At 50.7% G+C, this 27,936-nt stretch overlaps 12 protein-coding genes across 12 annotated transcripts; 5 read left to right on the top strand and 7 right to left on the bottom strand.

Moving 5' to 3' along the window:
* Positions 1-35: 35 nt before the first annotated feature.
* BU24DRAFT_483969 (MFS general substrate transporter) lies at positions 36-2,031 on the bottom strand (the record flags this gene model as incomplete). Its single annotated transcript, XM_033533308.1, has 7 exons — positions 36-235; positions 291-880; positions 935-1,185; positions 1,241-1,473; positions 1,523-1,658; positions 1,708-1,889; positions 1,953-2,031. 7 exons carry the CDS (start codon positions 2,029-2,031, stop codon positions 36-38), a joined length of 1,671 nt encoding a protein of 556 aa, XP_033382387.1.
* Positions 2,032-2,985: 954 nt separating this feature from the next.
* On the top strand, positions 2,986-4,312 carry BU24DRAFT_434897 (dioxygenase-like protein; the record flags this gene model as incomplete). The annotated part of the gene is made up of 4 exons (XM_033530056.1): positions 2,986-3,087; positions 3,190-3,528; positions 3,578-4,051; positions 4,106-4,312. 4 exons carry the CDS (start codon positions 2,986-2,988, stop codon positions 4,310-4,312), a joined length of 1,122 nt encoding a protein of 373 aa, XP_033382388.1.
* Positions 4,313-4,707: 395 nt separating this feature from the next.
* BU24DRAFT_464763 (uncharacterized protein) lies at positions 4,708-5,987 on the bottom strand (the record flags this gene model as incomplete). Its single annotated transcript, XM_033532227.1, has 2 exons — positions 4,708-5,182; positions 5,251-5,987. The coding sequence occupies 2 exons, from the start codon at positions 5,985-5,987 to the stop codon at positions 4,708-4,710; spliced, it is 1,212 nt and encodes a 403-aa protein (XP_033382389.1).
* Positions 5,988-6,778: 791 nt separating this feature from the next.
* BU24DRAFT_395217 (alpha/beta-hydrolase) lies at positions 6,779-8,177 on the top strand. The gene is made up of 2 exons (XM_033525247.1): positions 6,779-6,967; positions 7,026-8,177. Exons 1-2 carry the CDS (start codon positions 6,901-6,903, stop codon positions 8,105-8,107), a joined length of 1,149 nt encoding a protein of 382 aa, XP_033382390.1. The 5' UTR covers positions 6,779-6,900; the 3' UTR covers positions 8,108-8,177.
* A 190-nt stretch (positions 8,178-8,367) lies between these two features.
* Positions 8,368-13,583, bottom strand: BU24DRAFT_452817 (uncharacterized protein; the record flags this gene model as incomplete). The annotated part of the gene is made up of 3 exons (XM_033531217.1): positions 13,419-13,583; positions 8,411-13,364; positions 8,368-8,375 (listed from the first exon to the last, which is right to left on the bottom strand). The coding sequence occupies exons 1-3, from the start codon at positions 13,533-13,535 to the stop codon at positions 8,368-8,370; spliced, it is 5,079 nt and encodes a 1,692-aa protein (XP_033382391.1). The 5' UTR covers positions 13,536-13,583.
* A 310-nt stretch (positions 13,584-13,893) lies between these two features.
* Positions 13,894-15,751, top strand: BU24DRAFT_425051 (uncharacterized protein). The gene is made up of 2 exons (XM_033528646.1): positions 13,894-14,342; positions 14,391-15,751. Exons 1-2 carry the CDS (start codon positions 13,983-13,985, stop codon positions 15,666-15,668), a joined length of 1,638 nt encoding a protein of 545 aa, XP_033382392.1. The 5' UTR covers positions 13,894-13,982; the 3' UTR covers positions 15,669-15,751.
* Positions 15,752-16,843: 1,092 nt separating this feature from the next.
* On the top strand, positions 16,844-17,865 carry BU24DRAFT_425053 (60S ribosomal protein L23). The gene is made up of 6 exons (XM_033528647.1): positions 16,844-16,893; positions 17,015-17,038; positions 17,240-17,364; positions 17,425-17,541; positions 17,599-17,699; positions 17,776-17,865. The coding sequence occupies exons 1-6, from the start codon at positions 16,871-16,873 to the stop codon at positions 17,806-17,808; spliced, it is 423 nt and encodes a 140-aa protein (XP_033382393.1). The 5' UTR covers positions 16,844-16,870; the 3' UTR covers positions 17,809-17,865.
* Positions 17,866-18,153: 288 nt separating this feature from the next.
* On the bottom strand, positions 18,154-19,295 carry BU24DRAFT_349940 (uncharacterized protein; the record flags this gene model as incomplete). The annotated part of the gene is made up of 2 exons (XM_033523625.1): positions 18,154-19,042; positions 19,090-19,295. 2 exons carry the CDS (start codon positions 19,293-19,295, stop codon positions 18,154-18,156), a joined length of 1,095 nt encoding a protein of 364 aa, XP_033382394.1.
* A 1,589-nt stretch (positions 19,296-20,884) lies between these two features.
* BU24DRAFT_425055 (uncharacterized protein) lies at positions 20,885-22,850 on the bottom strand. The gene has a single exon (XM_033528648.1). It carries the CDS (start codon positions 22,764-22,766, stop codon positions 21,042-21,044), a length of 1,725 nt encoding a protein of 574 aa, XP_033382395.1. The 5' UTR covers positions 22,767-22,850; the 3' UTR covers positions 20,885-21,041.
* A 175-nt stretch (positions 22,851-23,025) lies between these two features.
* On the bottom strand, positions 23,026-25,037 carry BU24DRAFT_442884 (ENTH-domain-containing protein; the record flags this gene model as incomplete). Its single annotated transcript, XM_033530556.1, has 5 exons — positions 23,026-24,522; positions 24,596-24,677; positions 24,731-24,779; positions 24,832-24,894; positions 24,956-25,037. 5 exons carry the CDS (start codon positions 25,035-25,037, stop codon positions 23,242-23,244), a joined length of 1,557 nt encoding a protein of 518 aa, XP_033382396.1. The 3' UTR covers positions 23,026-23,241.
* Positions 25,038-25,721: 684 nt separating this feature from the next.
* BU24DRAFT_251781 (uncharacterized protein) lies at positions 25,722-26,563 on the bottom strand. The gene has a single exon (XM_033522387.1). The coding sequence runs from the start codon at positions 26,447-26,449 to the stop codon at positions 25,919-25,921; it is 531 nt and encodes a 176-aa protein (XP_033382397.1). The 5' UTR covers positions 26,450-26,563; the 3' UTR covers positions 25,722-25,918.
* A 114-nt stretch (positions 26,564-26,677) lies between these two features.
* Positions 26,678-27,873, top strand: BU24DRAFT_349704 (uncharacterized protein; the record flags this gene model as incomplete). The annotated part of the gene is made up of 4 exons (XM_033523616.1): positions 26,678-26,900; positions 27,213-27,382; positions 27,505-27,611; positions 27,681-27,873. 4 exons carry the CDS (start codon positions 26,678-26,680, stop codon positions 27,871-27,873), a joined length of 693 nt encoding a protein of 230 aa, XP_033382398.1.
* Between the last annotated feature and the right edge of the window lie 63 nt (positions 27,874-27,936).

Below are 27,936 nucleotides of genomic sequence, written 5' to 3' on the forward strand. Positions count from 1 at the left end.
CTTTGTATGCGCATAGGGAAACAGAGATAGGCGTCCTAATGAGCGAATCTGAAGTCTAGCCTTTTACTTCCTTCGTCGGTAGTAGTTTCCAGGTAGTTGATCTTCTCATCAACACTCAATGCGTTCCACTGCCTGTCACGCTGTTTATTGCGCCAAGTGTAGTAGGCTTTCGCGAATAGGTAGATAAAGATGTTCAAGACGCAAATGCCTACCAACACGCGGTTGCCACGGCGATCTATTGTCAGGTGAGCAAAGGTAGCAACAGAGCGTTGCAAGTGATGCGGACTTACATAGTGGTTTATCGTCATTCAGGTAGATGTTGGAATATGCAATAGCTTGGAGCTGAACCGCCATATTGTATAGTGCGGCACTAACGGTGCGTGTCCTGACCGTATTGGAATTCCTACTGCACCAGCCAACTTGCATTGGATGCGGTGTTGGGTAAGAGAGAAGAACGGTAACGATGGCGAACCTAGACCACTTTGATACATCATCAGGCACCAGTGCCATAGCAAGAATACAAGGAAAGAACCAAAATTGCACAAAGATGCCAAGGTAAGCTCGCTGGTTGATGCGTTCCGATATCCAGGTCATGATGAGCATATTGATCGTCGTCCCGACTTGAGCCGGTATACTCAGTAGATTGGCATCGAATGTGTCGAAGCCCAATTGACGAAGAGTCAGTGTGAGATATTGATCAGGTGGTCCAGCGGGCATTCCGAACGTTAGTCCGATTGCGTATATTGGCCAGAGATCGAAATCGCAGAAGCTTTTCCACAGAAGCTTGAGTGTAATTGCTTGACGGTTGTGCATATCGCCTTTACTGGGGTCGTCACGCAAGATACGATTCACCATGATCTTCTCTTCTCGATCCGTGAACCTAGATGGTGTCAGTGCATTGAGAGGAGAAACACAAGCGGTGGTTGAAGCTTACCATCCCTTCGGCCTCCACCAAGCTTTCGTCTGTGTTGGCGAAGGTGCCATCATGAACACTGACCATATCCCAATGAGGAGAGTAAGAATACCTTCGATCAAGAAAAGCCAACGCCAGCCCTCGTAGCCATGGTATCCGCGCAGGCGAAGCAAGCCATATGCCAATAAGGGAGCAATGACGTCTGTGAGGCGATTAGCCATCCAGAAGATGGCCAAGCGGAATGGAAGCTCGGTGCTTTTATAGAAGTATGACTTGAATAGCGTCAGCATGATATGAGACAAAGTCGACAGAGAACTTTGCACTAACCATGTAGAGAATGACGTCTGGGATGAAGCCTCCTTGTAGGAGACCAATCAGTGCGCGGCAGGCGAGAAATGAGTTGCGTCCCTTGAGCCAAAATTGAGCACTGGCTACAATACTCCACAGGATCATTTGTGCGGGAATCCATCGATCGGGACCGATCTTCTTACTGATGAGCTGAGATGGCAATTCAGCAAGTAGAAAGGAAAGTTTCGAAACTGTATTTCCAAGGTTGTAATCTGTATCGATTAATTCATAATCATCATTCAGAAGAGACAACAGTTGTACCATTCGTATTTAGTCCAAGATCGTCAAGGAAGTTATCCGTGTTCGCTTGTTGAATGTTACTGCGGTCCAGATCCAGGGCAAAGAATGCAATAGCTGCCCAAGCTGCGATCCTCCATTCGATCTTGCTCAGAACTTTCTTGGGAGTGTCAATGAAAGGTTGGTCAATAGTGTAATTGTGAACTCACTTTCTCTTCCGCCCAAGTCCATCGTTCACTCGGATCAAACCGATGAATGTTCTCATAATTAGGCAGTGGTTGGAAATATTTTGCCTGTTCGGGATTATCATATACAGACGGCTGTGTTGCGATAGCATTCGGGTCGACCTTTTCCTTCCGACGCCACAACAAGGACAACGTAGGTCGATGTTCTTCAACACGAAGTGGTGTCAGCTCTACTCCCTCTCTCTTTGCAGTATTGCCGCTGTCAGTACTATGACTTGAGGAAGTTACGACGAGCTTTTCCGGTGGAATATTGGGAGACACGATGACATCTTTGTCGATCTCCACCATGTTGGATACGACAGTTATGAACTAAGAATCAATAAGAATGCGTGAATGATACCGCGCAGGAGAAATTTAAGACCCGGTACTTGGGAACAGCTCCAGTCCCGTGTGATACGACTTGTGCTTCTTATATTAGTGACTGGGAAGGCTTTATTCTATAATTCAATAAACGTAACATGCCCAGATGCGAACGATTATTGACACAGAGCGTGTGTTTCATCTACCAAGAAAAACGGACTGCTGGAGTGCACTTGGCCATTGCGAATAGCAAGGAAGATATTTGCAATCTTCAGTACTGGTCCAAAGATCTGCACGTAGCAGGACCTGAAAGAGACGTGATTGACATGGGTGTAGACAATACTGGTATCTGATGCTTAATCTTGACGGCAAGCGATTGCTCGGCAAACATCCTTGCGATCAAGTAATGACATTGCATCTCCGTTCGCAGTGATGAAGAGTCTGTAGTATCATAGAGATATCATGTTAACTGAAGTTCGGTGTGGTTTTGCTTTCGCTATCTTCCTGATCAAGTGTTGCATCTCGCCAAACTGAGAGGAAGATAAGGTAAGTCATAGTCATATAGCAGAATATTGTCGACTTCACTGTTCCATTCGTCGGCTTCAGTCAAGATATCAGAAAAGAAATGTCTCAGGGTGCTTGTAGATGCAAAGATGAATGGTTGAATATGTCATGGCTTTTTCGGGGGGAGTGCATGGCATTGCGTGTTTTGGGAGTGGAGTTGCGTGCCTGCGGGGTTGCAATGTCGTGCTCAACCATGAATATACACAATGAAGGCGAACGCAACCATTCATTATAGACGACCTGTAAATTCCGTTATCGCCGAATTTCCATGATGCTGCATATAAATGGGAAAATGGGATTAGGATTGAGAATGTCCGGCCAGGCAAAGATCAAGTTCTCAAATATTCTATATCTAGTTGCCGGTAACAAATCTACAAAATGTCAAACACAATTACAAAGACTACTGTGCAAGAGGCAACCAATGCGAAAGGAGAGCATATCATACTCAAGACTGCATATGATGATGCCATTCACGGCCAGGTATGTCAATCTGGCATGAACATCAGATCACTGTAGATCCTGTTTTCGTCTGTTTTTTAAAGTCATTCTTCATCATGAAGCACCTAACATTGTTCATCATAGTCAAAATACGCGGCATATCTTCCCGTCTACGATAACACGACTAAATTCCCGCCCACGGAGCGATTTGAGTTCCACGACCGAGGCCACAATGCCGATCCGGCGAAACCTAACCTTTTGAACACGGGTGACATAAATGTCAAGATAACCAAACTTGCTCCTCGCGTCGGAACAGAGATCACGGGACTACAACTATCCCAACTCAGCGACGCACAGAAAGATGAACTTGCTCTGCTGATTGCCGAGAGAGGTGTGGTCGTATTTCGAGACCAAGACTTCAAGGACATTGGGCCAGAGAAGCAGAAAGAGTTCGGCCAATACTTCGGTCGACTCCACGTACATGTGCGTTCTACTTTCTAGGGTCATTACAGATGCTAATGAATGTCTAAAGCCTGTTGGAGCACACGTGAAAGATCACATCGAGTTTCATTCGATCTATCTCGGAAAAGACAACCTCTACCGCCTTGGTCGAAGCAGCAAGAGATTGACAACCGTCGGATACCACTCAGACGTGTCGTACGAGCATCAGCCACCTGGTATCACCCTTTTGACTCTCGTCCAGGTACCCGAGACAGGTGGGGACACCGGATGGACCTCCCAAGCAGCGGCATATGATCGCCTTTCGGAACCATTGAAAGCGTTTCTAGAAGGACTTAAGGCTGAGCACAGTGGCTTCCCCCAGGCCGAAAACGCTCAGCGGGATGGCCACTTTGTGAGAAGGGATCCCGTCAAATCGTACCATCCGATCGTGCGCGTCCACCCTGTTACCAAACAGAAGGTTTTGTTCGTGAACCCTGGATTCACGAAGCGAATCGTTAATCTGAAAGAAGAAGAGTCAGATGCTATCCTTAAACTTTTGTTCAAAGTACGTCAAGCTGCAGCATAGACATATTGCTACGTTTACTGATTATGCTGGTAGCACATTTCGCAAAGCCAAGACATCCAGGCGCGTGTTAAATGGGACGATCGTACGGTCGCGCTTTGGGATAATCGTGTCACAGCACATACGGCGATCTCGGATTACGATGTGGGTGATGAGGGTGAAGGGCTACGGCAGGGGTTCCGTATCACGACTCTTGCTGAGGTCCCAATCGGAGTGGACGGAACAGAGTCTACGTGGGATTAGGTGGCAGATTTTCGATGCCCATCGAGAGATTCGTCATTCCAAATGCTTAGTAGGAGAATAACATGAAGAGAGTAGCAAAACCAGTTCCCAACAAGCAACCTTTTATCCTCTGTTATGCCATGAATTATCGGACGATGGTCCATTCTGTCGTCGATTGATCACAAGTATTCGAAGCATAAGGGGCCTAATGTCTGGCCACTGGGTCCCGTCGTAACACATACATGAGACTTCCTATAACGTTATCACGAGTAGAGGGACGTTCACGAAGAGCTTTGATTAGCCTACAACAAAGATTGAGAGAAAGCTCTTAAAGCAAAGAAAGTACATTTCTTGGAATCGATTGACCCAATATGACTGGAAAGCCAATTCCAAGTCCAAAGGTCTGCTTCCATCCGTCATTGGTTATTACTCGGCATCGTTGAGTCTCGACGAAGAGCAACTCCGCTTGAAGCCCTTAAATTGGTCGCTTTGCTAGCCTCATGGACTCGAGATGGCGGATCATCCTCTCTACCTTGCGATGAGGGAACATCGACCGTGACTCTCGAGGCTGAAGATCGTGCCCACGGAATCAACGACCGAACTTTTCCTGTTGGAATCGACAGACACTGCACACTAGACGGTGTCTGAGATGGCTCGTCGTACCAGTCAAAATTGCGGGGAGGTGCTCGATCGGATGACTGTCGCAGGCATCCACAATACGCGTTCAGCGCGGGTGCAGACGCACATATGACAGCGACGTTGGCTTCCACGGCCGTTGACACCCAGGAGCCAAGGGCTTCCCAGGTAATGTCGTAGGTGGGGTTTTTCGTCTTGACGTAGTGATAGACACGGTGTGCATAGTGAACACGTAGAGCCCCTATTGCGCAAACACTATGTATATGTCAGACTCTCCTGAATTGGCGAGAACGCTTGTCTTTGCTTGTTGCTCGGGTACTTACGCAAGACCAGTGAGGAATATCGCACCAAGAGCGATCTTTTGTCGTCGTGGCAGGTGAAGCTTTCGAATGATGAACATGGGTATGATACATGCGAGTAGGTCTTGCGCCGTGCTAATGCTGATTATGATGACGAGAGTGGTCAACTCATCGTGGCAGTGGTATTTGTTTGACATGAGCCAGGAACGCGAGAAGCGATACCAATATGCCTCGACTGGCCAACATGTGAACAGGAGAACAAAAACGAAAGCGATACAGTAAGCAGCGACAAACACTATTGCAGCCCAGATGATGATAAAAAGACGTCGAGATATCAGAGACGAGGTAAGGCGACGGTAGAAGGTTAGGATGGAAATCTTAGTAAGAGACGAAGTGATGAGGTAGAGTATCTCGATAGCAAGAGTGATTTGCCTCACAGTAATCTGTGTCCGCGGTGTTTGATCGTAGATATGAAGCTGGAATCCATATATTCTAAGGCCTAGCACAGTCGATATCACAAAACCTAAGAGCACCGGCATGGACGCAATCATCAGCCAATCGTCTAGCCCTGGTGTTCGCGTGATGACGAATCTGGCATATATCCGGGCGCAGAAGACAGAGAGAGTTACGATGAACAGCGCAATGATGCATGCCGATGCTGTCCAATCTCTCGTGTCCGGATTCACGAAGTTTGGCGCGGGCCATGTGTGAGGTGTTCCATCAGCTGGTGGGAAGAGAGCTGGGGAGGGGAGCGGCGCCATTGGCCAATCATAGGCGTGGGAGGATTCGCCCGATTGGGCCAGGTGAATGCTTAGGTCTGTACGGGGTTCAAACAACCCAACTTTGTTGAGACCTGCCCTTCCAACTCAGAATGGTATGTACCCACCAGGATATTGAAGACTGCGTGGTTTTAAACTTACAAAAGACATATAGGACATTTGTGGGGTTTTGTTTACTGCGCGTATACTGACGAGTATTCAAAGCATCGCGATAGAGGTGTTGAGTGTAGGAGAGAAGTTTTCGTGATGCACCAACGACGCCTTTTGGACAGTATCATTGTTCTTTATCTAACCCCATCCACCGTTTAGGTATAGTTTCCCCGCGTTTACACCTACGACTGGGAAAGGGGTTGTTTTCTATAAGTCAGTGTTACCGCTATACTTACTCTTTCCGAGGTAACAATAGTGGTGATACGAGTAATAGGCATGCTGCAGTCGTTGTGTAGGATTTTCTTTGTCTGGCCAAAGAGCGCATGGATGTGAGAACCAACCTCACCGGAACCGGCATGTTGTAGGACGAGTATCACCCCGCCTACTCAGTGGCCACCTCCTTGCTCTTTATCTTGGTTGTCTATATATACCGAGAATAGGAAATATAATGGAGTATGATCAGAAGATGATGGATTATGAGTCGATAGTCAATAACAGTAATATTCAGTTGGCAATACGCATGACTCATGCGATCGTTCCCTCTTTTAGCTAGAGTGAATTCGATAAGGCTGAATCCTTCTGAATAAACGACAGCCCGAGACGGCGATTCCTGATGACATCGGCCAACAACACCAACACAGTGACGATACGACCATGATATAAATAAGAATAGACTCCCCTCTTGTTTTTTTCCTGTTCATATCCTCATCATTAAGCAACCATCTATCATCTCAAGCGGCTAATCATGCCACACCAACAGCCCTCCGAATTCCCGGGCTTACTCGGTCTCGTTTCATTTGTCTCCCGCCTCGGTACAGATAGCTCCGCATCCTCATCGTCTCTTCCCACCATTGCTGACACCTATTCTAGCGGGCACAGCGCTCCTAAGAGCCATTACTCACCCCTTCCACAAGAGAACCGCTTCTACATACTACAAAGATGTGTTCTTCGCTGTTGTTCGTTGTAGCATTGGCACCATGACAATCCCACAAGCTCGATATTTGCTTCCTAACTCTACGCAAACATACCTAAAGTGGTGCAAATCCCAGAAAATCGAACCTCGCCTAGTAGAGATCCCTGCCGAGGGTGTCAATCGCGAAGGAAAAGTGCATATGCATTGGATCGGCAACCCGGATACCGCTGATGTCAAGATTTTATATTTCCACGGCGGTGCGTACACGCAGTATGCTACGGAGGGGTATTACCACTACTGGACCAGGTGGATGAGAGAATACAACGACCGCTATCAAAAGGTTGCTGTTCTTATGGTCGCTTATTCTGTTGCACCGGAGCACAAATATCCAACTCAGCTGAGAGAGGTATCCGCTGCGCTTTCGTACCTTGTGGACGACCTACATGTATCGCCATCGGACATAATCGTATCTGGCGACTCTGCAGGCGGCCATCTTGGGCTTTCTCTGCTCACACATCTACTCCACCCACATCCGGAAGTTGCAGAGGTGGTCATTGACAAGCCTCTACGAGGCTCTTTGCTGATCAGTACTTGGGCAACTATGCGTACCGACTTCGACAGCTTCACGAGGAACGTAGATTCCGACATGGTTGTTCCTAGCGTTCGTCGATGGGCTGCCATGTGGCTTGGACAATCCAATCCCAAGGACCCCGAGAAAGACCCTGGCCCAATAGTAGGCGATCAGTATAGTGATTCTTTGAGTAACGACCCGGAATGGTGGGAAGGTCTCGACAGCGTGGTATCGGATGTATTTCAGTGGAGAGGTGGAGACGAAATGCTCGTAGACCCGATCGCCGAGCTGGATGCGAAGATGATTGAAGGCTGGGTTGCAGGCGGCGGCCAGAAGGAAAGATTCGTGAGCATAGAGACTCCAAGGCACGCGCACATCGCACCAATCGCTGGTGTCATGATGGATAAAGAGAAGTGCGAGGCTCAGCTTGCGGTTGAGGAATGGCTAAAGGCGAGACTGAGGAAGTAATTGATTACTCTGAACTCATACGCTCGATACCCAAACATATAGAATTATGCCACAATAAACCTTGATCTCCATCCAACATAAAGGTTCCATGATAGGTCACCTGTAACCCATTAAACCAAACAATCCGTATCCTTGATGGATCCCAGATGGATCCCAAGTCCAAGTGCTGCAAAATAAGGCCTAACATAGCCCAGACTTAGTCGTCATCATCATCACTACTATCCAATCGACCTTGATTGCTGCTAATAATCTCCCCATTCTCATCGAACTTCAACCCATAAATATCAGCCCATTTCTTCGCACTGTCGATGTAAGCCTGAATCGGCAGGTCGCTATAAACCACCTTGCCCCTCTGTTCCCCGCCAAGCACCAACTTCATCTTTCCAAACAAAGGATGGAGATCGTCGTCGCTAATGTTTGCCAATGCCAGGCGTGCTTCAGCCATGTTTTCCGCATGAGTCACAACCAAATTTGACGCGGATCTAACTTGTTCGTGCTGCAATGTGTCTCTTGCAGAGGGATTCCGGACTTTCACAACCTTCGCAAAATAGTCCGACTTGCCAAGCTGGATCCCGAGTTTGATATCTGCTGGGGAGGGCGATTGATGTGTATGATAGTATTTCGGGGTGTCTCGGTCCTGGCGTTGGAGGAGGGTAATTTGTCGGTTGGGGACTTTGGAGCGCAGATTTGAGAAGACAGCTATCTCGACTGGCGTTACCAAAGCAGTCGCTTCTGGAGGCTTTCCTTCGTAAAAGGATTTCATGGACGGTATTACCAGTGGTGCGTTCGGGATCTCTGGCAACGGGAGAGTGTTTGATGGATCGGTTATGCGTTGGTTTGCTATGACCATTTGTCGGTATGCGATGTAGTGTATTACAGGAGATGGAGACCTTGGAACGACAGAGACATTAGTGTGCGGGGATGTCGTTCCAATGCGACCGGTGCTGGAGGCTCGTAGGCCAATTCTTGCTGTGAGGTCAATTTGAACGGACCGTATGCTCCCGGCTTCTTTCTCCCGAATAGACACGATAAAGAATTTCCTGAACTGTTTGTCCAAACCATCTTCTAGCGTGTAGATTGTGTCTATCCATTTATACTTGTCTTGTCTAGATGTTAGGGCAAGCAAGAACGAATTTATGAAATCCTTCGTCTTGGCTTTGAACTCTCTGATGGATTCGTTCCTAACACCACGCTGTTGGAAACCGGTGGCCAGGATTGGGAACTCATTCGCAATGTTCTCGAGCAGCTTTTTGCTCGCATCTTCTGGAAGTCCCTCTGGCAAGCCCTGGTCTCCGAGTTCGCGGAGTTCCTTCATGATCTTACCCAGCGTGAGTCGATAGCGAATGACTTCTGTTTTCCTAACATCATCCGCTATACGTGCTGGCGGGGATTGAAACATATGTGTCCTCGCTCTTTCAAAGAATCCGTCAAAGCACTCGGGGCCAGCGCTAAGCTTCCTTAAGGCGCTGGTCAGTATTTCAACTGTAGTCAAATCTACTGCATCGATGGCAATTTCCATTGCATTTCTCCCGTCCTCGGCTTTCGCAAGAATGGATTGCGTCGAATTGTAAATCTTGAGCACTGCCCGCCAGCATCTCCTCTTATTGGCTTCATCGAAGCCACTGCAGGCGTCTGCCAGCGCAGTGACGATGGTATGTTGCTCAAGCTTCCAATTCTCAAGCTCTGGTTCTGGATGAAGAAACGGGTCGCGATGCTCATTCAGCCTCCCGAAGACGCGTTTCTGCATTTTAAACGCAGGTTTCTTTCCCTGCTTGGCCAGAAACTCGATCTGTTGAGGGAGAGAAGAGCGTGCGTCTTCGAACAATTGCTCGAGCAATGACCACTCCCTGACTGCGTATGATGCACCTTCATCTATCAGATGCTGCGCAAGAGCAAACTCGGAATACGCCATGGCTTCGTACAAAGGCGTTCGATGTTCTTCATCCGGACGGTCCAGTCGGGGCCATTTACCTTCGATGACCTTGGTCACGAAGTCAGGTGCCAGCGGCTTCAGTGACAGGTTGGCAACCGGTTTGCCCAGTATGCTTTTCGCAATATCTAGACTGTTCGCACCTCCTCTTGCCAAGAAATGTAAGCAACATGTGGTCTGGGCACATATCTCGCTCTTGCGGTACATCTCGTTGACAAGGCGGTCAACCAACTCTTCATTCCATTGCCCATGTCGTCCAACGGTATAGTTGTGGTCTGACCACTGGAGCGGGAGCAATGGCAGGGCTCCGTATTCCATGAGCTTCGCTGCGATGTTCGTATATCCGCATGCCACCGCTGTGTGAATACTTGTCTGCAAGTCGGCGAGCACAGCCAATCCTGGATCTTTGTACAGATCTTCGAGAAGTGCCTCCACCCACACAAGATCGCCACACTCAACAGCAAAGAGTAGACTCGCCTTCGCGAATCGAACCAGCCATGCACGTCCAAGATGGTGCGTCAATACCGCCAAAGTCCTCCGCACTCGATGCGGATAATTATGTCCGTGTAGTCTGATCCGATCAATCGGATCCAACCCTCCACCAATAGCCTGTTCCCAGAAGTCTCGAACCTCTTTGTTTTCGGGATCTCTTGGATCTTGCTCAGTATCCCATACTTGGAACATGATGTCGAGAGATTCATACTCCAACATTGAGCAGGCTACCGTCAGAGGGCATATACCCATCTCGATGTAGGCGTCAGTTGTCATGCCCACGGCGGCGCGACACCGTACCAACGCTTTAACAGCAGGATAATTTCGGCACGCAACGGCACGTAGTAAGGGCGTAGGGTAGAGGTAGACGTTGCTTGTCGATTTGAAATAACCTCCCTCGCGAGGTGTGGCAAATGCATCAACATCTGCACCTGCTTGGACTAGCAGATATGTACCTATCTCCACAGATTCTGGTTGAGACGGTAAGATGCAGTGAACCCAGTGAATTGGCTGCTCCTCGTCCTCGTCCTCTACATCAGCCGATGCACCGTGGTCGTCGATCAATTGAGACATGAGGACTGGATTCCCTGATTGTGTGGCTAGATGAAGGACGGTGCATCCCACTTCGTCTTGGTAGTTGATATCGAAAGGACCAAGATCGAGACCAGTGATGATGGATGCGCAGATCTGGTTTTGCGTCTCGTCGAGGTTCTGCTGCATGGTCACGATGTGTCCTTTGGTAAGCTTTTTATGGTATTCTTCGATATCGGGGTGAGGTACGTTCCAGAATGTAGTGTCGCCGCACCAAAGCGCAGCTGCTGTGTTCACCGTGTAGAATTCGAAGTACTCCATCGGGCTTTGGAGCAGTTGGTGTAGGCCTAATCCAGCCACGCAGAGGGGAGAGTTACCTAGCGAGGTGGACAAGGAGAGATAGGATAATGTCAGTCTTCGGGTCTCCTCTGACCGATCGCCCTCAAGATACTTCGCTAGGTAGAAGTCCACCAGTGCAGCGCCGACATGTTTTGCTATTATCCCATCCCAACGGTTCAGTTCCTCCATCTCCCACTCATGCTTCTTTTGGAGCGTGACAAAAAATTGCTCGAATATCGTAGAATACAATTCCCTAGCACGAGCAGGGGACTTTTGGTAGCGGAGATTTGTCGTCAATGCGAGATCAACTTTGCTTTCCCAGCGGATCTTTGATATGACCATCTCGCCATCTGCTAACTTACGGCCTAGAAGTACAAGAATACTCTGTATCCGTCGATGAAGTGGGCAACTGCTTAGACAGATCTGGATAATCGAGGTCAACACTCCTAGTTCGGACACTGGAATGCCATTTGCATGTCTACCATCATTGTCCGGGCGACATAGAGGTGTAATGTTATCATGCATCATGGCTACAAGAAGATCGTTGACGCGATCTTCAGGCGGGTCGTACTGCTCGTCTTCGAGCTCCTCTCCCTCGTTGATCATTTGAAACTCATCTGGATGCATGGTTACACCATATGCTTCCAAAAGCCCGGCATGTTGTCCACACTTCAGCTTCTTGATGTCTAGTGTGGAAAGTAATTCACCGCTCGCATACTTGGGAGAGAAGAACGGCATAATGCCACCAAGCATTGTCTGCCAGACAACGATGCCGAAGGAATACACGTCAGTGTGGATGAGGTGCTCTCTTGGAATCTCGCGATGCGCTTCGGGCGCAAGATACTCGGCTGTCCCTCCAGGCATACGCTGATACTCCGGGCCAGCTGATGGATCGATTACGGAAAGACCGAAGTCGGACAGTTTGGCTATGACACCCCCATTCTTGTCCTTACAAATAAGGATGTTGGCAGGTTTGACGTCGCCGTGCACGATGTTGGAATAATGCAATGCTTGCAGACCATCTGCCACGTCCGCGAGAATCTGGACCTTCTTGCTGTACGAAGACAAAAATTCGGACGAATAGTACAGATCTTGTAAGGTGCCGTACGACGCATACTCGAGTGCGATGACAGGTGCTAAAGTGGGTTCGCCTATCACATCATCGAGCACACGTTCCCAACCCAGGGCAACAAGCTGAACAATGTTCCGCTTGTGCGCATTTGGTACATGGTAAGTCATATGATGTGTGACGACCACATCCTTCATGAAGTCCAGCCAGGCTCCCCGTGATGCTGTTCGGTTGAGTCGTTTGTAGACAGCATCGTTCACAACCCGCCCATCCGTGTCCGCGCGAACTTGCTCCCAAGGTACGTGCGTTACTCGAAAAGACCAACCGTTGCTGAGGTACTTTGGTCGATGTGGGATATAGGCCGGCGACATCGGGTTAAAGGCCAGTTCATTGTGGTTTTGGATAGCTTCGAGGAACATGAGGATGGCCAGTGGCGCGACATCCGAAACGAATGGAAACGTGCTTGCTTTGTGAGCTTCGCATCTTCTGCACTCTGTTCTTCCAGTGGAAGTCGGTTGTGTGTTGCTTATCGAACTGGCACTTGTCTCGTCCGCCGACCATTTCGCAGTCATACTCGATGCGCCGCCGATCACTACCGCATGAGATGAGGTTGTTGAACTCGATGCGATTCCAGAGCCTACATATGATCCATCCGGTATATCGATACCATACGAGTTTCGGTAGTGAAGGTCCGATGCCCCTCCATTCAATGATTTCGAAGTACTTTGTGTGTGCGAACTCAGTCGTGAAGAAGATAACTTCTTTCGCAAAGAAGCGATTGGGTCGGTAGCATAGCGTTCCTCCTCTTCTTCTTGTTCTTCTTCCTCCGTGATTTCATGTTTACAGATTGCTCTCGCGCATGGCCTGAGGCTCTTCAGCGCTGCTGCCCAGGTTTTCTTGATCTATCTTAGCATTTTCCCCGTGTGGTGTTCAGTTCAGACTCTACAAACCTTGCACGACTCAAAACAGAGTTCTTCCAGCTCGTCTCGCCTTTCAGAGAACAAATCACCAACTTCATTCAGAAAAGTACCGGTCGAAGCCTCGTTGCACGCCGGCGAGAAATCCATAGTTCTCGAGAAAGCCGAACGCTTCGCGGAGAATAGCAGACTAGCAACGGAACATGTTGGCTTTTTCACATATCGGAAGAGCTGATTGACATTATATCAAGTACTGGTCTAGACATTGACATCCTTGATAGATTCTTGTTTTAGACTTCACAAGGGTCGCGTTTCCAGTCCGAAAATGGCCGCAGCTGAACCTCCGCCAGGGATCTAGATACGGAGTGGCTTGCATTACTCAGTGGTCTGGATTCTTACCTCGGGCGTGATGGGAGGTGCAGTAAGGCTGAGATGGTTGATTGGACCGGGCTAAGCGAAGACCATTAATGCTTCTTTTGCTTCAGCCTCACATGCCTCGTCATTCTCCGACTCGGGAAGTAGCAGAATACTTTGCTTTATTGTCTTTCATTTTCTTATTCTTTTGCCTCCTGAAGACTTTGCACGAATACCAAAGTGATGGCGGATGTCGGACTAGGTGTCGTCGGCCTCATCGGGCTGTTTAATACCTGCTTGGAAGGCTACAAAATATGTCTGTCAATCCAAGACTCAGACGATGATCTGAAACTTCTACGAGCGCGGATGTACCTGGAAAAGGAGCGTTTTGCGAATATAGGGAGAACATGTGGGTTATTGGGAGATGGAACTGGCGACAAGGGGAGGACAGAAGCGCTCAACGAATTTCTCGCGAAGAACAAATTTCGGAGGAAGTCGATCGAGGATATATTGGTTCTAATCGATAATTTACTCGAAAAGGCTGAAGAACTAAATAAGAAATATGAAGAGAACGAAGGGTTGCCGGAAGCACTTCAAGACAACGTGCGTCGCCCAAACAGCATGCAAAATGAGAATCTAACAGAGGAGTAGGATATGAAAGAGAAGTTGGCAGGCAAGTTTCGGGGACTCAAGCGTTCTTTGAGGAAAGGGACTTGGTCCATTCGAGACAAAGCGGCCTACGAGCAGATGCTTGGTCATTTGGTAGGATTCAACACCGCCCTAGAGCGCATTCTCCCAGATCCATTGCAACAATTCCTCGCCACTGTGTTGCCGGCTACAATCTGCGCCTCAAGCAATGAGGACACTTTGACACAAGCAAGCCAAATTCCCACTTCTGATGCTTTCCTGAAATCCCAGATACAATGGACAAGCGAAGTCCTGGGAGTTGTGAGCATACCTCGCGGGACGGAGCTTGATATTGCCAGCTTCACAAACTCGGCCCCACTGGGGAAGGACAAGTCGAGGCTTCTCGCCACTGATGCGAACAGCCAAACCATCTTCATCGAGTGGACTCCATGGGAGCGGGTGTCAATGCGAGCAGACAAGCCCACACGGGCATCGCGAATATCAGGCCTTCTCCGGGATGAGAAGTGTGACGAACTGCGACTGCTTCCTTGCGCCGGATATCTGGAAGAGCACAGTGATCTTTCAGATAAAGTGCGATACGGACTTGCCTACAGAATCTCCACGCGTCATAAGAAAGTCAAAAGCCTTTACGACTTGCTTGAATCCTTTCAGACGATCCGGCTTCCCGCGCTTGAGGCCCGCTTTGAGCTTGCGCGAACTTTATGTCGAGCAGTTCTCCTGTATCACTCATCTGGCTGGATCCATCATGACTTCCGGTCGCACAACATCATCTTCACGGAGGGGAAAGGCGAAGATGGCACAGGCGCAACTAGCGCAGAGTATCAAGGCGTCGATATCGGTCGACCGTTCGTCGTCGGCTTCGGCCACGCGCGAGATGAGAACGATGCTTCCCTTATGTTTGCGGATGAGAAAGCGGTGAGCAAGACGCTGAAGCAGCAGAGGAGGTACTGGTCGCCGGACTACCTGGCGAGTAGCGCAGAAAAACGCACCAATCGTGCGTTCCAGCAGTCTCACGACATATTCTCCCTTGGCTGCGTTTTACTAGAGATCGGCGTATGGAGACCGCTCGAGAGCTATACATGGGAGAAGGCGTATAGCAACGATCATACAACGTGGTACCAGCGACTAACGAAAGAGGAGGGCAAGTTGACGGCGATGTGTGGATCGCGGTATGCGGCCGCTACGATGAGATGTCTGAACTGGAAATCAGCAAACGTCGAGAAGGATGTGCGGGCTCTGGCATTTGAGGTGTTATTGAAGCTGGAGGAGATCACGGTGTGAAATTCTCGCTCCATTGATGATACATTTCTATAGAACAGTCGTATTTCGAGCGATTACCGTTCATGATAATGAAGACTCTCTACGAATCATTACCAAGCTATTTCCTAAACCGAATTGCTGTGATTCCACTTAAGAAGCAGGTAAACGAGCTTCAAACCCTACGTGTAATCAAAGATCACAGATACCAACCGTACCACAGATTGAGCTTGTTCGACTGAGTCGTGAGAAACTTTGAAGCATGAGAAACCTCTGAGTACTTCTTCGTACAATACCAGCCGGATCAGCACAGAGACAATGTTAGATCACCTCGATCGAATCCGTTAACCTTGTACGGAGTAGTCCTCACAACAATGTAACATATCAGACTCCAGCAATCACACCTACAATAGCCACCATACCAGCCACCATACCAGCCACTCGACAAACAGGCCTCTTGTGATCCACCTTCACTTGCAATCGACGCACGAACCATCCTCCTGGTCTGTGTCACGTTTCTGCTTTCGTGATTGAGGGCGCTCAGATCAATCAGGCTCCCAGGGAGGTATAAAAGGGCCCATCCCCCCACCAATTCTTCCTCTTTTCTTTTCTCTTTTTCTTCTTCATACTTACCTTGCTGGAAATCCCGAGCTCAAGAATCCGGGTATTTGGTTTGGATCAGCTGCATTGCACACTGCGGGACTGGTCCGGATCTGAGGCGGCCTCACAGCTCCCTCTCTGGCGCAATTTTTGTTTGCTTTCTGCCTTTTGTGTTCTTCATTGATTCTCATGGCTTGTCTGTGAGGTTGAGGAAGAGAGTTGTATATGATGATCGTGACTCGGTAGTCTAGTGACTGCAAAGTCCTCCCACTGAGCGTAGAAGGCCTGTGACGTTGGTAACCTAGTCGCATGAAAGGGCTAGAATTGTGCGGCCGTTAAGTGAATGTCTCCATTTCCCTGCAGAGACGACAAAAATCATTTGCGCAATATGTGATGCTCCAACGTTGGCCGCTCTCTTAAAAGTGGTGATAATCCAGGCATTTTTCCCATTTTTGGTGTTTGTCGATAACAGCGTCGGACATTGCCCGCTATTCCCGGATTGGACTAGTCTTGCGTGAAGCGAATTTCTGCTTGGCGTATTCACACAACTCCACCATCCAGACAACAACCTCGTTCACGCACCCGAAGCACTTCCCACACATTAAACTCGCCAATACATCGACAAAATGGCCGCCCGTGGACGCGCTGGGTACGTTGACCCTCTTCAATCCCGTCGGAGTCTTTGCTTGCGCAGGCAATCGCCCAGGACCGCCCGCAGCGTTGACGATGACCGCATTCATGAAAGAAAAAAATTGCTAACTTTCCCACAGAGCATCCGGTAACAAGCTCAAGATGTACGTAAGAAACCGCACACATTCCCTCTCTCGAACCGCGAACGCGAACGCACAAAGGTCACCGCCGGGTGAATTTTTTTTCGTATCGAAATTTCGACCTTGATCGATAAATCACCCGCCCACGACCCGCGACCGCTCGAACAGCGCTTCGGAAATAATTTTCGTTTGAGGGATGGATGACTGACATGCTATTGTGTGTAGGACCTTGGGTTTGCCCGTTGGTGCCGTCATGAACTGTGCGGATAACTCTGGAGCCCGCAACTTGTACATCATCTCCGTCAAGGGAATCGGTGCCCGTCTTAACAGGCTGCCCGCCGCCGGTGTTGGTATGTGACATGGATTCGAACGAATTGGATATGGGAATAGAATCGTTAACAAAGGCGCAGGTGACATGGTCATGGCCACCGTCAAGAAGGGAAAGCCCGAGCTCAGGAAGAAGGTCATGCCCGCCGTCGTCGTCCGACAGAGCAAACCTTGGAGGCGAGGTGACGGTATCTTCCTCTGTATGTGGATTCGAGATATCTTTAGGCCTGAGGAACTATCGACTGACTGTATCATAGACTTCGAGGACAACGCAGGTGTCATCGTCAACCCCAAGGGTGAGATGAAGGGCTCTGCCATCACTGGCCCCGTCGGAAAGGAGGCTGCTGAGCTCTGGCCGGTAAGTCGAAGTCTAGCAAGACACGCCCACGCACTCCCGCACTTCTCCCGAACAGGCACACTAACGAACGTAACAGCGTATTGCCAGCAACTCTGGTGTTGTGATGTGAGGTGGTCTTTTTCCTGCTCTTCTCCAATTTTACGGCTGGCTTGGTTGGGAACCGGCGAAATGCATAGGCAGGGGTTTACGATAGTACCTCGCCAAAAATAGCAATGGAATGATGCTTCACAAAAACTTCAAAAAAGAAACGAAGAAGACTTTCGCATATCCGATCGAGACGAGCTCTCGCCTTTGCGTAGTACACGAAAATTGCACGAATTGATTCAAACGATGCCCTCAGGCGACCCTGTGAAATTGAGATTGGAGCTTGAATTGGTTTTTGATTTGATGCATGCGAGACACTCGAACTACTGATCCCACCCACAGGACTCCACGAACAAGATTAAGAGCAACCTCAGTTCCCTGCCACCTCCGCAGCCCACCTCATGACCGTCATCCTCTCGCCATCGAGAGCCCTCCTCCGCGGCGCAGCACCGAACCGCAAGTTCTCGTTCCCTACAACACCATTCCTGACCTGCCCATTACTCGGCGCACCAATCCCTTGCACCGTTCCGTCCCCGCCCTGCATGACGCTCGCATAGCTGGACAGCATGACCTGGACGCCGTCGACGAAATCCCTGCCGTCGAACTCGCAGTGGCCGCCCTGGGGCGTGTTGTCGACGGTCTGCAGCTGGTTGATCTCATTGGTGGAGAGGCCGGCCTGCGCGGCGGCGCTCTCGTACGCCGCGACGGCCTGCGGGATGCTCTGCTGCAGGGACGCGAGCTCGTTCTGCGTCGACTGGTAGTGGATCTTGGTCTGGGAGAGGACCTGCGCGCCGTTGACGAAGTCGACCTGCGGGGGCAGCGCACCGCAGTTGAGCTCGACGGCCGAGTTGGGGAAGTTGGCCATCTGGGACGGGATGAAGAAGCCGCTCATGAGGAGCGAGCCGCCGGACACGCCGGAGAAGACGACCGCGTTAGGGTCGAAAGCTACCATCTGCGGGAGGGCTTGGGTCACGAAGTCGGAGACGGCTTGGGCGTGCTCGACGCCGTCTGTTCGCTCGAGGCCCTGGCCGCCGCCCCAGAAGAGGTTCGGGTCCGGGGCGAGGAGCACGACGCCCATGGTGTTGGCTTGCACGTTCTGGTTGGGGAAGTCGAAGAAAGATTGGCCTCCGTCTCCGTGGAGGAGCACATTGACGCCCATGGTGCCGTTGGAGGCGGCCGTCGCAGCGGCTCCTGGAATGTTGGTGTTGGCCATGAACTGGTCTGCTGGAGCAGAGACCTTGAAGCGGATGGGGAGGCCACTGGTCGATGTTAGACTCGTTCCAACCACAATACACGGGAGTCTCACTTGATATTCACTGTGTCGTCGACAATGGTAGATCCATCCTGAGCCTGAGATATACCGCCGGGCACTTGAGCTGCCTGTTGCTGAGCCGTAGCCCTCTGTTGGCCTCCGCCGTTTCCTCCGCCATTCCTATTGCCACCTCTATTACGCTGCGGTGCCGGTGCCGCCACTGCGAGAACAGCAAAAGCAAGAACCGATAGTCCGTACATTATGAAGTTAAAGAAGAAATGGTGCACAGCACGTGAGAAAGAAGTGAATTAAATGATAGAGCGGACCGGCCGAGGGCAGAATCGAACAACGAGACAAGGAGAGCTGCGAAGAAACAACACCACAGATCGACCACGAAGAGTGAAGAAGAGGAAGTCAGAAGAAAACAATGTGGAGAACACAGATGTATTATTTGTCCGACACACACGATCACCCTTTCCCTTTGCCCTTTCTTTCCCCCCTCCCCGTCTTACGATCAAGACTCAACTCCCCTACATCAGATCAAACACAGCACCAACCCGAATGGCATGCCAAACCCGCCAAGCCCAGGCCTCCAGACTCGAAGCTGCAGCGGTGCTGAGGCTTGGGTGAGCTTGGTTGATGGAAATTCTCGCCTTCGTGCGTGCTGGTTAGCCGCGGTGTTTGACGTTGCGGTGGATGGCGCAAGAGATGTTTGGGGTGGGAGGGGACGCATGTTTCGGATGTGGCGCTTTGGGCGTCGAACCTGGTCTCGTCTTCGCAGAACTCAAATCATAAGTCTATCGCGACTCGCGAGTCTCGACACTTTCATAAAGTCAATACATACATCGTGGGACTCTTATTATGAATTTCAATCGAGCTAATGTGTAGTCATAATTCTTCACATCGACCTCTGCACAAAGATATGCCAAAAGACATTCATCCCCAGACACTCTATACAACGTAGCACTTTTCAGGCATACGAACACGGGCACGTGAAACAGGCCTCCTCGCGGGCATGACTGACTCAATCCGGTTCAGTCAATAATCATTGCTTTAGCATAATTACCTCAGTTCCTCACTCGAGTCCGTACTTACGTGGTTATAGTCCGTGAGTTGAGTGGTAAGGCTGGGAAACTGGATGTTGTGAACTTCTATAGGTACCGAGGTAGGTATCTACTACATGTACGGTAGGTAGACAATAACACATTGCACATGATTCCCCATGTAGAATTCCAAGCAACCCCAGTCGTTAGATAGACACTTGGTTGGGGGTTGGGGTCGTATGTTTTCCCGCTACGACTAGATATAGGACATGCTTGCTTGTGTGCCACTAAGCCCGTAGACGTGAACAAGCCTATGCCCTCAATCCAATATAAAGCCAACTGCACACTATTATTTCTTTTCATTTATTATTTTCATAAAATCTAGAGCTCCATATACATTCTTTGCTGTAATTCTCAGTACGATAATATGTGTGCTGTCAGCGTTGTAATTTTTCTTGTTATTCCGTTCTAGAAAAAAGGGGACAACATTATGTGCCGAGTTCTCCTACATGCACCAGCTACCACAAGAATTGTTTACGCTTTTTAATCATAGGCTATGTTTGATAGGACATGCAAGAGAGAAAAGTAGAGGATGGGAATGGTTTCTTGTTTTTACTTGTCTGTTAAAGAGGGAGAAATTGGAGTGGGTTGTAAAGTTACGCTGTTGGACGAATTGTATGTATGCCAACCAACGTCACTTTCAGTCAGGATATCCTAGATACCTTAGGTCATGAAGTCGATATCTTCTTCCTCTCATCGGCTGCATACATTGTCTGTGGTTTCATAGGCATAAGTGTGATCTGATATAACAATGATAATTACTCTTGCGATAGATAGGCAGATATCCTACATGCTACATAAAATACGCTATGCCGCGCTGCGCTGCTGATATCCCACAACCTCCCAAAGAAATGCGATAAAAAATGCGAATATATATTTCCATAAAGATCATCCCTCATATCATCATCCTTTCCCCTTTTCCTCCTTCTCCTTCCCATCCACCACAGCAGCCCCACCACCACCAACCACCCTCTCAACCCCCCACGCCATCACCGCAGACACCGCAACGAGCACGAGCACGAAGTCCGCGATATGGACCCCCCACCACCAATGCTGGACCCCGAGCCCGCAGCTCGCGATCTCGAGACGCCATTCACGGCTCTCGGTGTCGTACCACGCGGATAGGAAGCCCGCGCGCCCGCCGAAGGAACCCATCATGCTGCGGAGCGTGACTTCGCGGAGGCTTGGGATCGGGTCGTTATTAGGGGGTGGGGATGTGAGAGGGAGGCGCGGTGGGAGCGATGGTGTGCGGATTGCGCGCCAGGAGGGCGGTGAGTCGTTGTCTTGGGGGGAGGTCGCGTTGCCGTAGCATATGGCGTCGCCGGCTGGTGATGTCTCGCAGTACGTTTCGGCGCTATCTTCGTTGCGTTCGTCGACGGCGTTAGGGGACCAAGGGAGCGAGGAGTGGTAGTGTATGACGTCGCAGCCCTCGTGGTCGTGTCCGTTGATTATGACTCCTTTCCTCCCGAGTCCTCGATTCGGGCCGTCGGCGTTCCCGCTCAGCCCGAAGATGCCTTCGAGGATCGTCTTGGACGAGTGCTCGGATAGCATGTTTTGCTCTTTTATGCCCTGCGGGTGGCCTGAGAAGAATGTGAAGAGCGGGGCATCGACGCAGGTCCCGGATTCCTTGTGCAGCGGGATGTGCGTGAGGAGGACCGTGGAGTGTGAGGAGGACTCGACGGGGAGGGAGGTGGTGATGATGTGGTTTAGGAAGTCGTAGGTTGAGCGTTGGAGGTCGTCTGAGAGCGCGGGGACGTCGATGTTCATGGTGTTGAGGATTACCAGGCGGAGCGCTGGTACGTCGTCTCTGCTTTCTTCCTCTTGCCCGTCGTGCGCATCATCGTTGTAGATGGATATCTTCTCGTCCGCCGCAGGATACTCCAACCACAAATCCCAATTCACCCTCCCAAACGCCCTCTCAAATCTCTCCACTCGATCCTCATCCAGATCCCCAGCGTACCCAACATCATGGTTCCCCGCGATATTAATAACCCTATCCTCCCACTTCTCATCCGCCCCGAGGACCTCCCTCTTACTCTCCCACTTGCTCCTGTCGTCACCCCACATATACCCCTCAGGCACCCTCTCCATCCCCTTAAACACCCTCCCCCAGTACCGCCCCGCCCGCCGCTCAAACTCCTCGTCAGACACCCATTGCGAGCCGAGGAGGTCGCCTAAAACCGCGACGTGCGTAGGGTGCGTGTGCCGTCGGAGGGAGCGCACGATGTGCGCGAGGTAGTAGTCGTTGCCGAGGAGGTCGAGGCGCTTGCGCTGGGAGTGGAATGCGGCCGGAACGTCGGCTGTGAGGAGGGAGTGGAGGGCGGATTTGAGGTCCGGGAAGGTGGAGGCGGAAAAGAGGTCGGACAGGGAAGGCAGGAGAGGCTCGTCTGGGGAGGGGAGGGAGGAGTCACCTTCGAGTTGGGGGTCGCCTAGGGCGAGGAGTCGGAAGGGCGCTTCGTGAGGGTGAGGTTGTTTTCTTGAGATGTTGTGGTTGTTATTGTTGTCACCGTTGGGGGTGGGAAATGCGCACGAGTGCAGCTGGGGGTAGAGGTAGAGCCATGTTGTGGAGAGGAGACATGGTGGGAGGAGGACTAGTGCTATGAGGAAGAGGAGGCGCGAGAGCTGCATTGAAGCATTCTCAGTGTCTTGTGTCGCGACAAGGTACGGTAGGTAGATACTATGTTGGTGTTGTTGTCATGGTTGACTGTTGACATGTGGTTGAATTAATTAATCCAAGATAGTCAGTCAGGGTTCGGAGGATTAAAATCGACCAGGGGGTCCCTCGGAGCGAATCACATGCAATCGTTACTCGAATAAACAATGGCCATGCAGCGAACTTGAATACCGAAAAACATCACAGGGTTTGAAGTATCATAGAAGCCGTTTGGTGAGGGTATCGCACTCAGTGCCATGATTCATTGTGTCACAAATTGATGCCTCAGCGCTATCACTCGCATAGTTACGTTCAAGATGACGAAAGTCTACAGGGGCGCAAAAATAAAACCAGTGTCTTTTGATCCTGACGCCAGGCTGTAAAACCAGTCCGCATACATCAAATCCAGATCCTCGTATAATCTTCAAAGAAAGAGGGCAACTCCATTGTTCAACCGAGGAGGTCACCCAGGGCACCGCCAGGTTTGGATCCTGCTCCCTGGTTCTGCGCTGGTGGTGTGCTACTGTTCGCCGTTGAAGCCCCCCACAATCCCTGGCTGGTCTTCTGCTTGGCCATGTCCGACATGGTGACTTTCTGGGTCGGGGTGCCAGTCTTCTTCGGTCCACTGCCAGCTAGGAGAGATGCGAAGGCATCGCCACCAGATGACTTGGCAGCAGGCTTGTTTCCGCCAATGCCGCCACCAATCCTGGGAGACTGTACGGATGAGGGGGTGGAGGACGCGGATTGGCCCTGACCGATGTTGACAGAGGTGAAGTAGTTGGGACCCGTTGCCTGGTAGCCGGCAGGTCGCGGAGGTTGATTGAAGCTGGAAGTGGTCGATGCAGGTGTAGCCACGGGAGGGGATGCCAGGCTGCTAGCTGCAGGGGTAGGAGTGACGGTCGCGAAGAGGTCGTTCAGGTTGTTGTTCTGAGCAGCGGACTGCGGCTGCGGTGCTGCGAATTGGGTGGACGAGGAGATGGTCGAGGTCGATGCAGGTGGTGGCATGAAAGGAGCTGCAGCCGGTTTCGACTGGGCAGCCGGTGCTGGGGCGGCGGACTGGAAGTCATCGAAATCGTCGTCATCGCCAAAATCGTTGGAGATCGGTGCAACGGGTTGCTTTCCAGCAGAGGTGGAAGCCGGCGCTGGCTCATCGTCCCATGCTAGTAGATCGGCAACGGGCTCTTTGGGCTTCGGCGGCTCTTCTTTCTTCGTTTCCCGTTTCGCCTGACTGGAGGAGGATGTGGGTTGTGTTCGTCGGGAGGGGGCAGAGACCTCGCCCTCGTCATACTCGTCGTACTCCTCGAAGCGATCCCTCCGGGCCTGAGATTCTTGATAGTCGCTGGTATTGCCTCCAAAGCCGCCGCCGTCACCATATACACCACCGCTGTAACCTCCGAAGTCAGCACTTTCGCTTCCAAAGCCTCCGTATCTGCCGCTACCGCCACCACCGCCGCTGGAAAAGCCACCTCCTAGGCCGGCGCCGCCCTCGACACCCCCGAACTTGTTACGATTTGCTCGCGCCTTCTTCCGTTCGGCTCGAATTCGGTCGACGTCGCTGAGGAGCTCGGCGAGTTCCTTGGCTCGGTTCCGCACGTTGATGCCTTGATCCTTGCCGTTCTGGTCGATGAAGTGGAATTGGCGGAGCATTTTGAGGAGGGAGACGTGGGAGCGTGCGTCGTCGATGACTCTTTCGGAGCCGTTCTTGATGAGGAACTCGAGGAGTTGGAGGGCCTGGTGGACAAATGTTAGCGTATGAGAGCTTGGAAGGTAGTAGATATGTGTCCGGAATCCTGGGGATAGCTACCTTGTAAATTTGCCGCCACTCCTCAGCGGCCTTCTCGGTGAAACGTTTGTAGATCATAGGCATGATTTCGTTAAGCAATTGGCTGAAGATATTAGCAGAGAGGTCGTGTCGAGGGTGAGAGAGGTTTGCGCTCACTAGTTGAAGGTGCCGCTGGCGATTTCCTGAAGTTGGGTTGATGATGCGCCTGGATGATTGAGTTAGAATAATATCTGATATGAACACTTGGTGGCACTTACCCCATGGTTCATTGTTTGTTGCCTCGCGGACCTTTGCCTCCATCTCTGTATAGTTCATGACGGCTGTGGGCGCAATTAGCGGTTGCGTCAGGGCGCGCGGAGAGCGAGTTGGGCGGGAACTCACCATTTTGGACCTTACGGACACTCGCTTTGAGGTCGTAGAGGGTGAGATTGCTCACTTGGTCCTTGAGGCTGTTGAAATCCATGGTGAGGGTGGTGGAATGGGGTAGGGGAGTGGACGCGGTGTCCTTGAATACTGTTCCGGGCGTCAAGTCAAGTCCAAGTTGCGAGATGTGATATGGATGAAGTGGCAGCTCAGGGATCCGGGACTGTCACGTGATGAGACAATGGGCGGGTCGCCGAGATGCCAAGCAATCCTCAATAGACAATAGAGAAGTTGACAAGCAGCAATGAACTGATATTCCTAATGGTCCAGCTTGATGGCGTTTATGCATATATTTTACTTCTTTGATATTACTTTATCTTGTTACCAGCTATAGTATTCGTAGTACTCGTAGGTTGAATTCAAGTGCCAATGAGGACGGAGACCGATGATTGGAAGAGGCACTACGGAGTACTACTACTAATAATAACAGACCAAATAGACTACTCGCACTCAAAACAAAATAAGGCAAGGAGACCGGCTATTACGTCGTCGAGCTCTCTAGTTCCAAAGATTGAACGCTACGACTAGACTAGACAAGTGCAGTGTGCGATGCGGTGAGGTGAGGAATTGAAGTGTGTGAGGAGAATAATAGAGAGAGAGGAGAGGAGAAGAGGTTAGATGAGGTGAGGGCTTTGGACCTCAGCCTCTGGTTTTTTTTCTTCCCTCTCTTCTACCTCGTACTTCCAACCATCCATTCTTCATCCATCATCCATCATCAACAACCATTGACCATCAAGGTCAATTGTATTATATCATCATCTTCCATCTCTTCGTCCCCTGTATTACATAACAATCCGAGGTCCTCCGGTCGCGAGATCTACCTTGTCCTTTTGCTGCAAGCTCTCAAGCTCCGTCCGTAAAATCACCAACCTACCTGTACCTACCCACCAAAGCTTTGTTAAAAGCCATCTCCCAGGTAAGTCAATTACAATCTATATAGAGAGGGCAATTGAGAGGGCACAGAGTGAGATTGAAGCCCAATTCGCCTCCCCCGTCTCCCAACCCACACCTTCCACCTCGCGTTTCCTTTCCCCCTTCCATCTTCCAGCTTGGGAGAAGGAAAAAGAAAGAGAGAGCTGGAGCATGATGTTCCCCGGACGGACAGCGCCATGCACTGCCTCTCTCGCTTCTTCTCCTGCCCTGTTCTACCTTGCAGCAATCCCGCAGCAACCCCGAATAGGATAAGGAAGAGAAGAGGAGGGAAAGGAAGGGAAGAGAAATGGGGGTGGGGGGAGGTAGGGAGGGAGAGTAGGGATGGATGAATGGATGGGGTTGATGGAGGGGGGTGACGCCGAAGGCTTGCATGCTGACGGATGGGATGGATATCAGATGGTGGGTGGTGAGGGCGAGGGTGAGGGTGAATTGGTGATGGCGGCGGTGGTGGTGGTGGTTGAGAGATGCACTGCCATGCCATATCCAATTGCCCTGTCCTTCTGCCCTGTCCTGCATCATTGTCCTATCCCTATCCCAATCCTATCCCATCCTATCCTGATCTTGTCCGGATCCTTTTCTTTACCAATCCTCGTACCTTTTATTATTCCCTGTCAGGACTCGTAACAAAAAGGTAGATGGACGATGATGAGGATGGCGCGCTAATTACATTACAACCCTTTCACAGGTCCCGCCTTCACCAACCAACCCGGTCATCCCAGCCAACCCAGCCAACCAACCAGCCCCACCATGTTGCCCCGCTTCAAACCTGCCTCTTCTACTACTTCTTCTCTTCTCTCCTCTACCTTCCGCTCTTCCTCCTACAACTCAACTCAATTCCATCTCAACAAACGCTTCTTCTCTCCATCAGCCTCCAACATGGTCATCAAGACTTACTTCGACGTCTCCTGGGAGGGCCCCGAGATCCAGGTCGATCAGAAGGGTACCGTCACCAGCACCGGCTCCGTCAAGCGTATGTTTTGTTCCCTACCCTCTCCATTCTTCTAGCATTACAATCTCTCCCATTCTTGTACCCCTCCAATCAATCAACCATCGTCATCATCAGATTCATCATCATTGCCCCTCCTATCATCATCCCGCTACCAGCAAGAGCTCTCCGGCTTCAGCTGCAGCTTCAACCACAGCTACAGCTCCAGCTTGAGCACAGCTTTGCATTCCACTCCCTTGTCACCTCATACCATCTTCACTTCTCTTACTTCTCTCCATCGATCCACTATCCATTCAAGATGATTCAATTGCTGACAATCCCTCTCCCCCGCAACAGAGCAGAAGGGCAGGATCAACTTCGAGCTCTTCGACGATGTCGTCCCCAAGACCGCCGAGAACTTCCGCGCTCTCTCCACTGGCGAGAAGGGCTTCGGTTATGCCGGCTCCAGGTTCCACCGTGTCATCCCCCAGTTCATGCTCCAGGGTGGTGACTTCACCCGTGGCAACGTAAGTAACCTCCTCGCTGGCGACTCCATTCGATTCGTTCACCATCTCCGCGGGGATGCGGGGTGACCGCGAAAGACTGGGTGACAATGTGAAGAAGCTCAAGCTAACAATGGATACTACAGGGCACTGGTGGCAAGTCCATCTACGGCGAGAAGTTCTCCGACGAGAACTTCAAGCTCAAGCACAACAAGCCTTTCCTCCTCTCCATGGCTAACGCCGGCCCCAACACGTAAGATACCACTCACCCCACTTCTCGTTTACTTTGTCTTGGTCAATGATACTGACAGTATTTGTACAGCAACGGCTCTCAGTTCTTCGTCACCACCGTTGTGACCTCGTGGCTCGACGGCAAGCACGTCGTCTTCGGCCAGGTCCCCGACGGCGATGTCGAGTCTTACAGGGTTGTCCGCGCCATTGAGGCTGCCGGCAGCGGCAGCGGTGCCATCAAGTACAGCACCCCACCTACCATTGAGGCCTCTGGCCAGCTATAAGCGTTGGTGTCACGACGGATATGTACAATTCAATGGAATGGAATGATTAATGGCGAAGGGGAA

The sequence above is a fragment of the Aaosphaeria arxii genome (genome assembly GCF_010015735.1).
Source record: "Aaosphaeria arxii CBS 175.79 unplaced genomic scaffold BU24scaffold_6, whole genome shotgun sequence".
Lineage (NCBI taxonomy): Eukaryota > Fungi > Ascomycota > Dothideomycetes > Pleosporales > Aaosphaeria > Aaosphaeria arxii.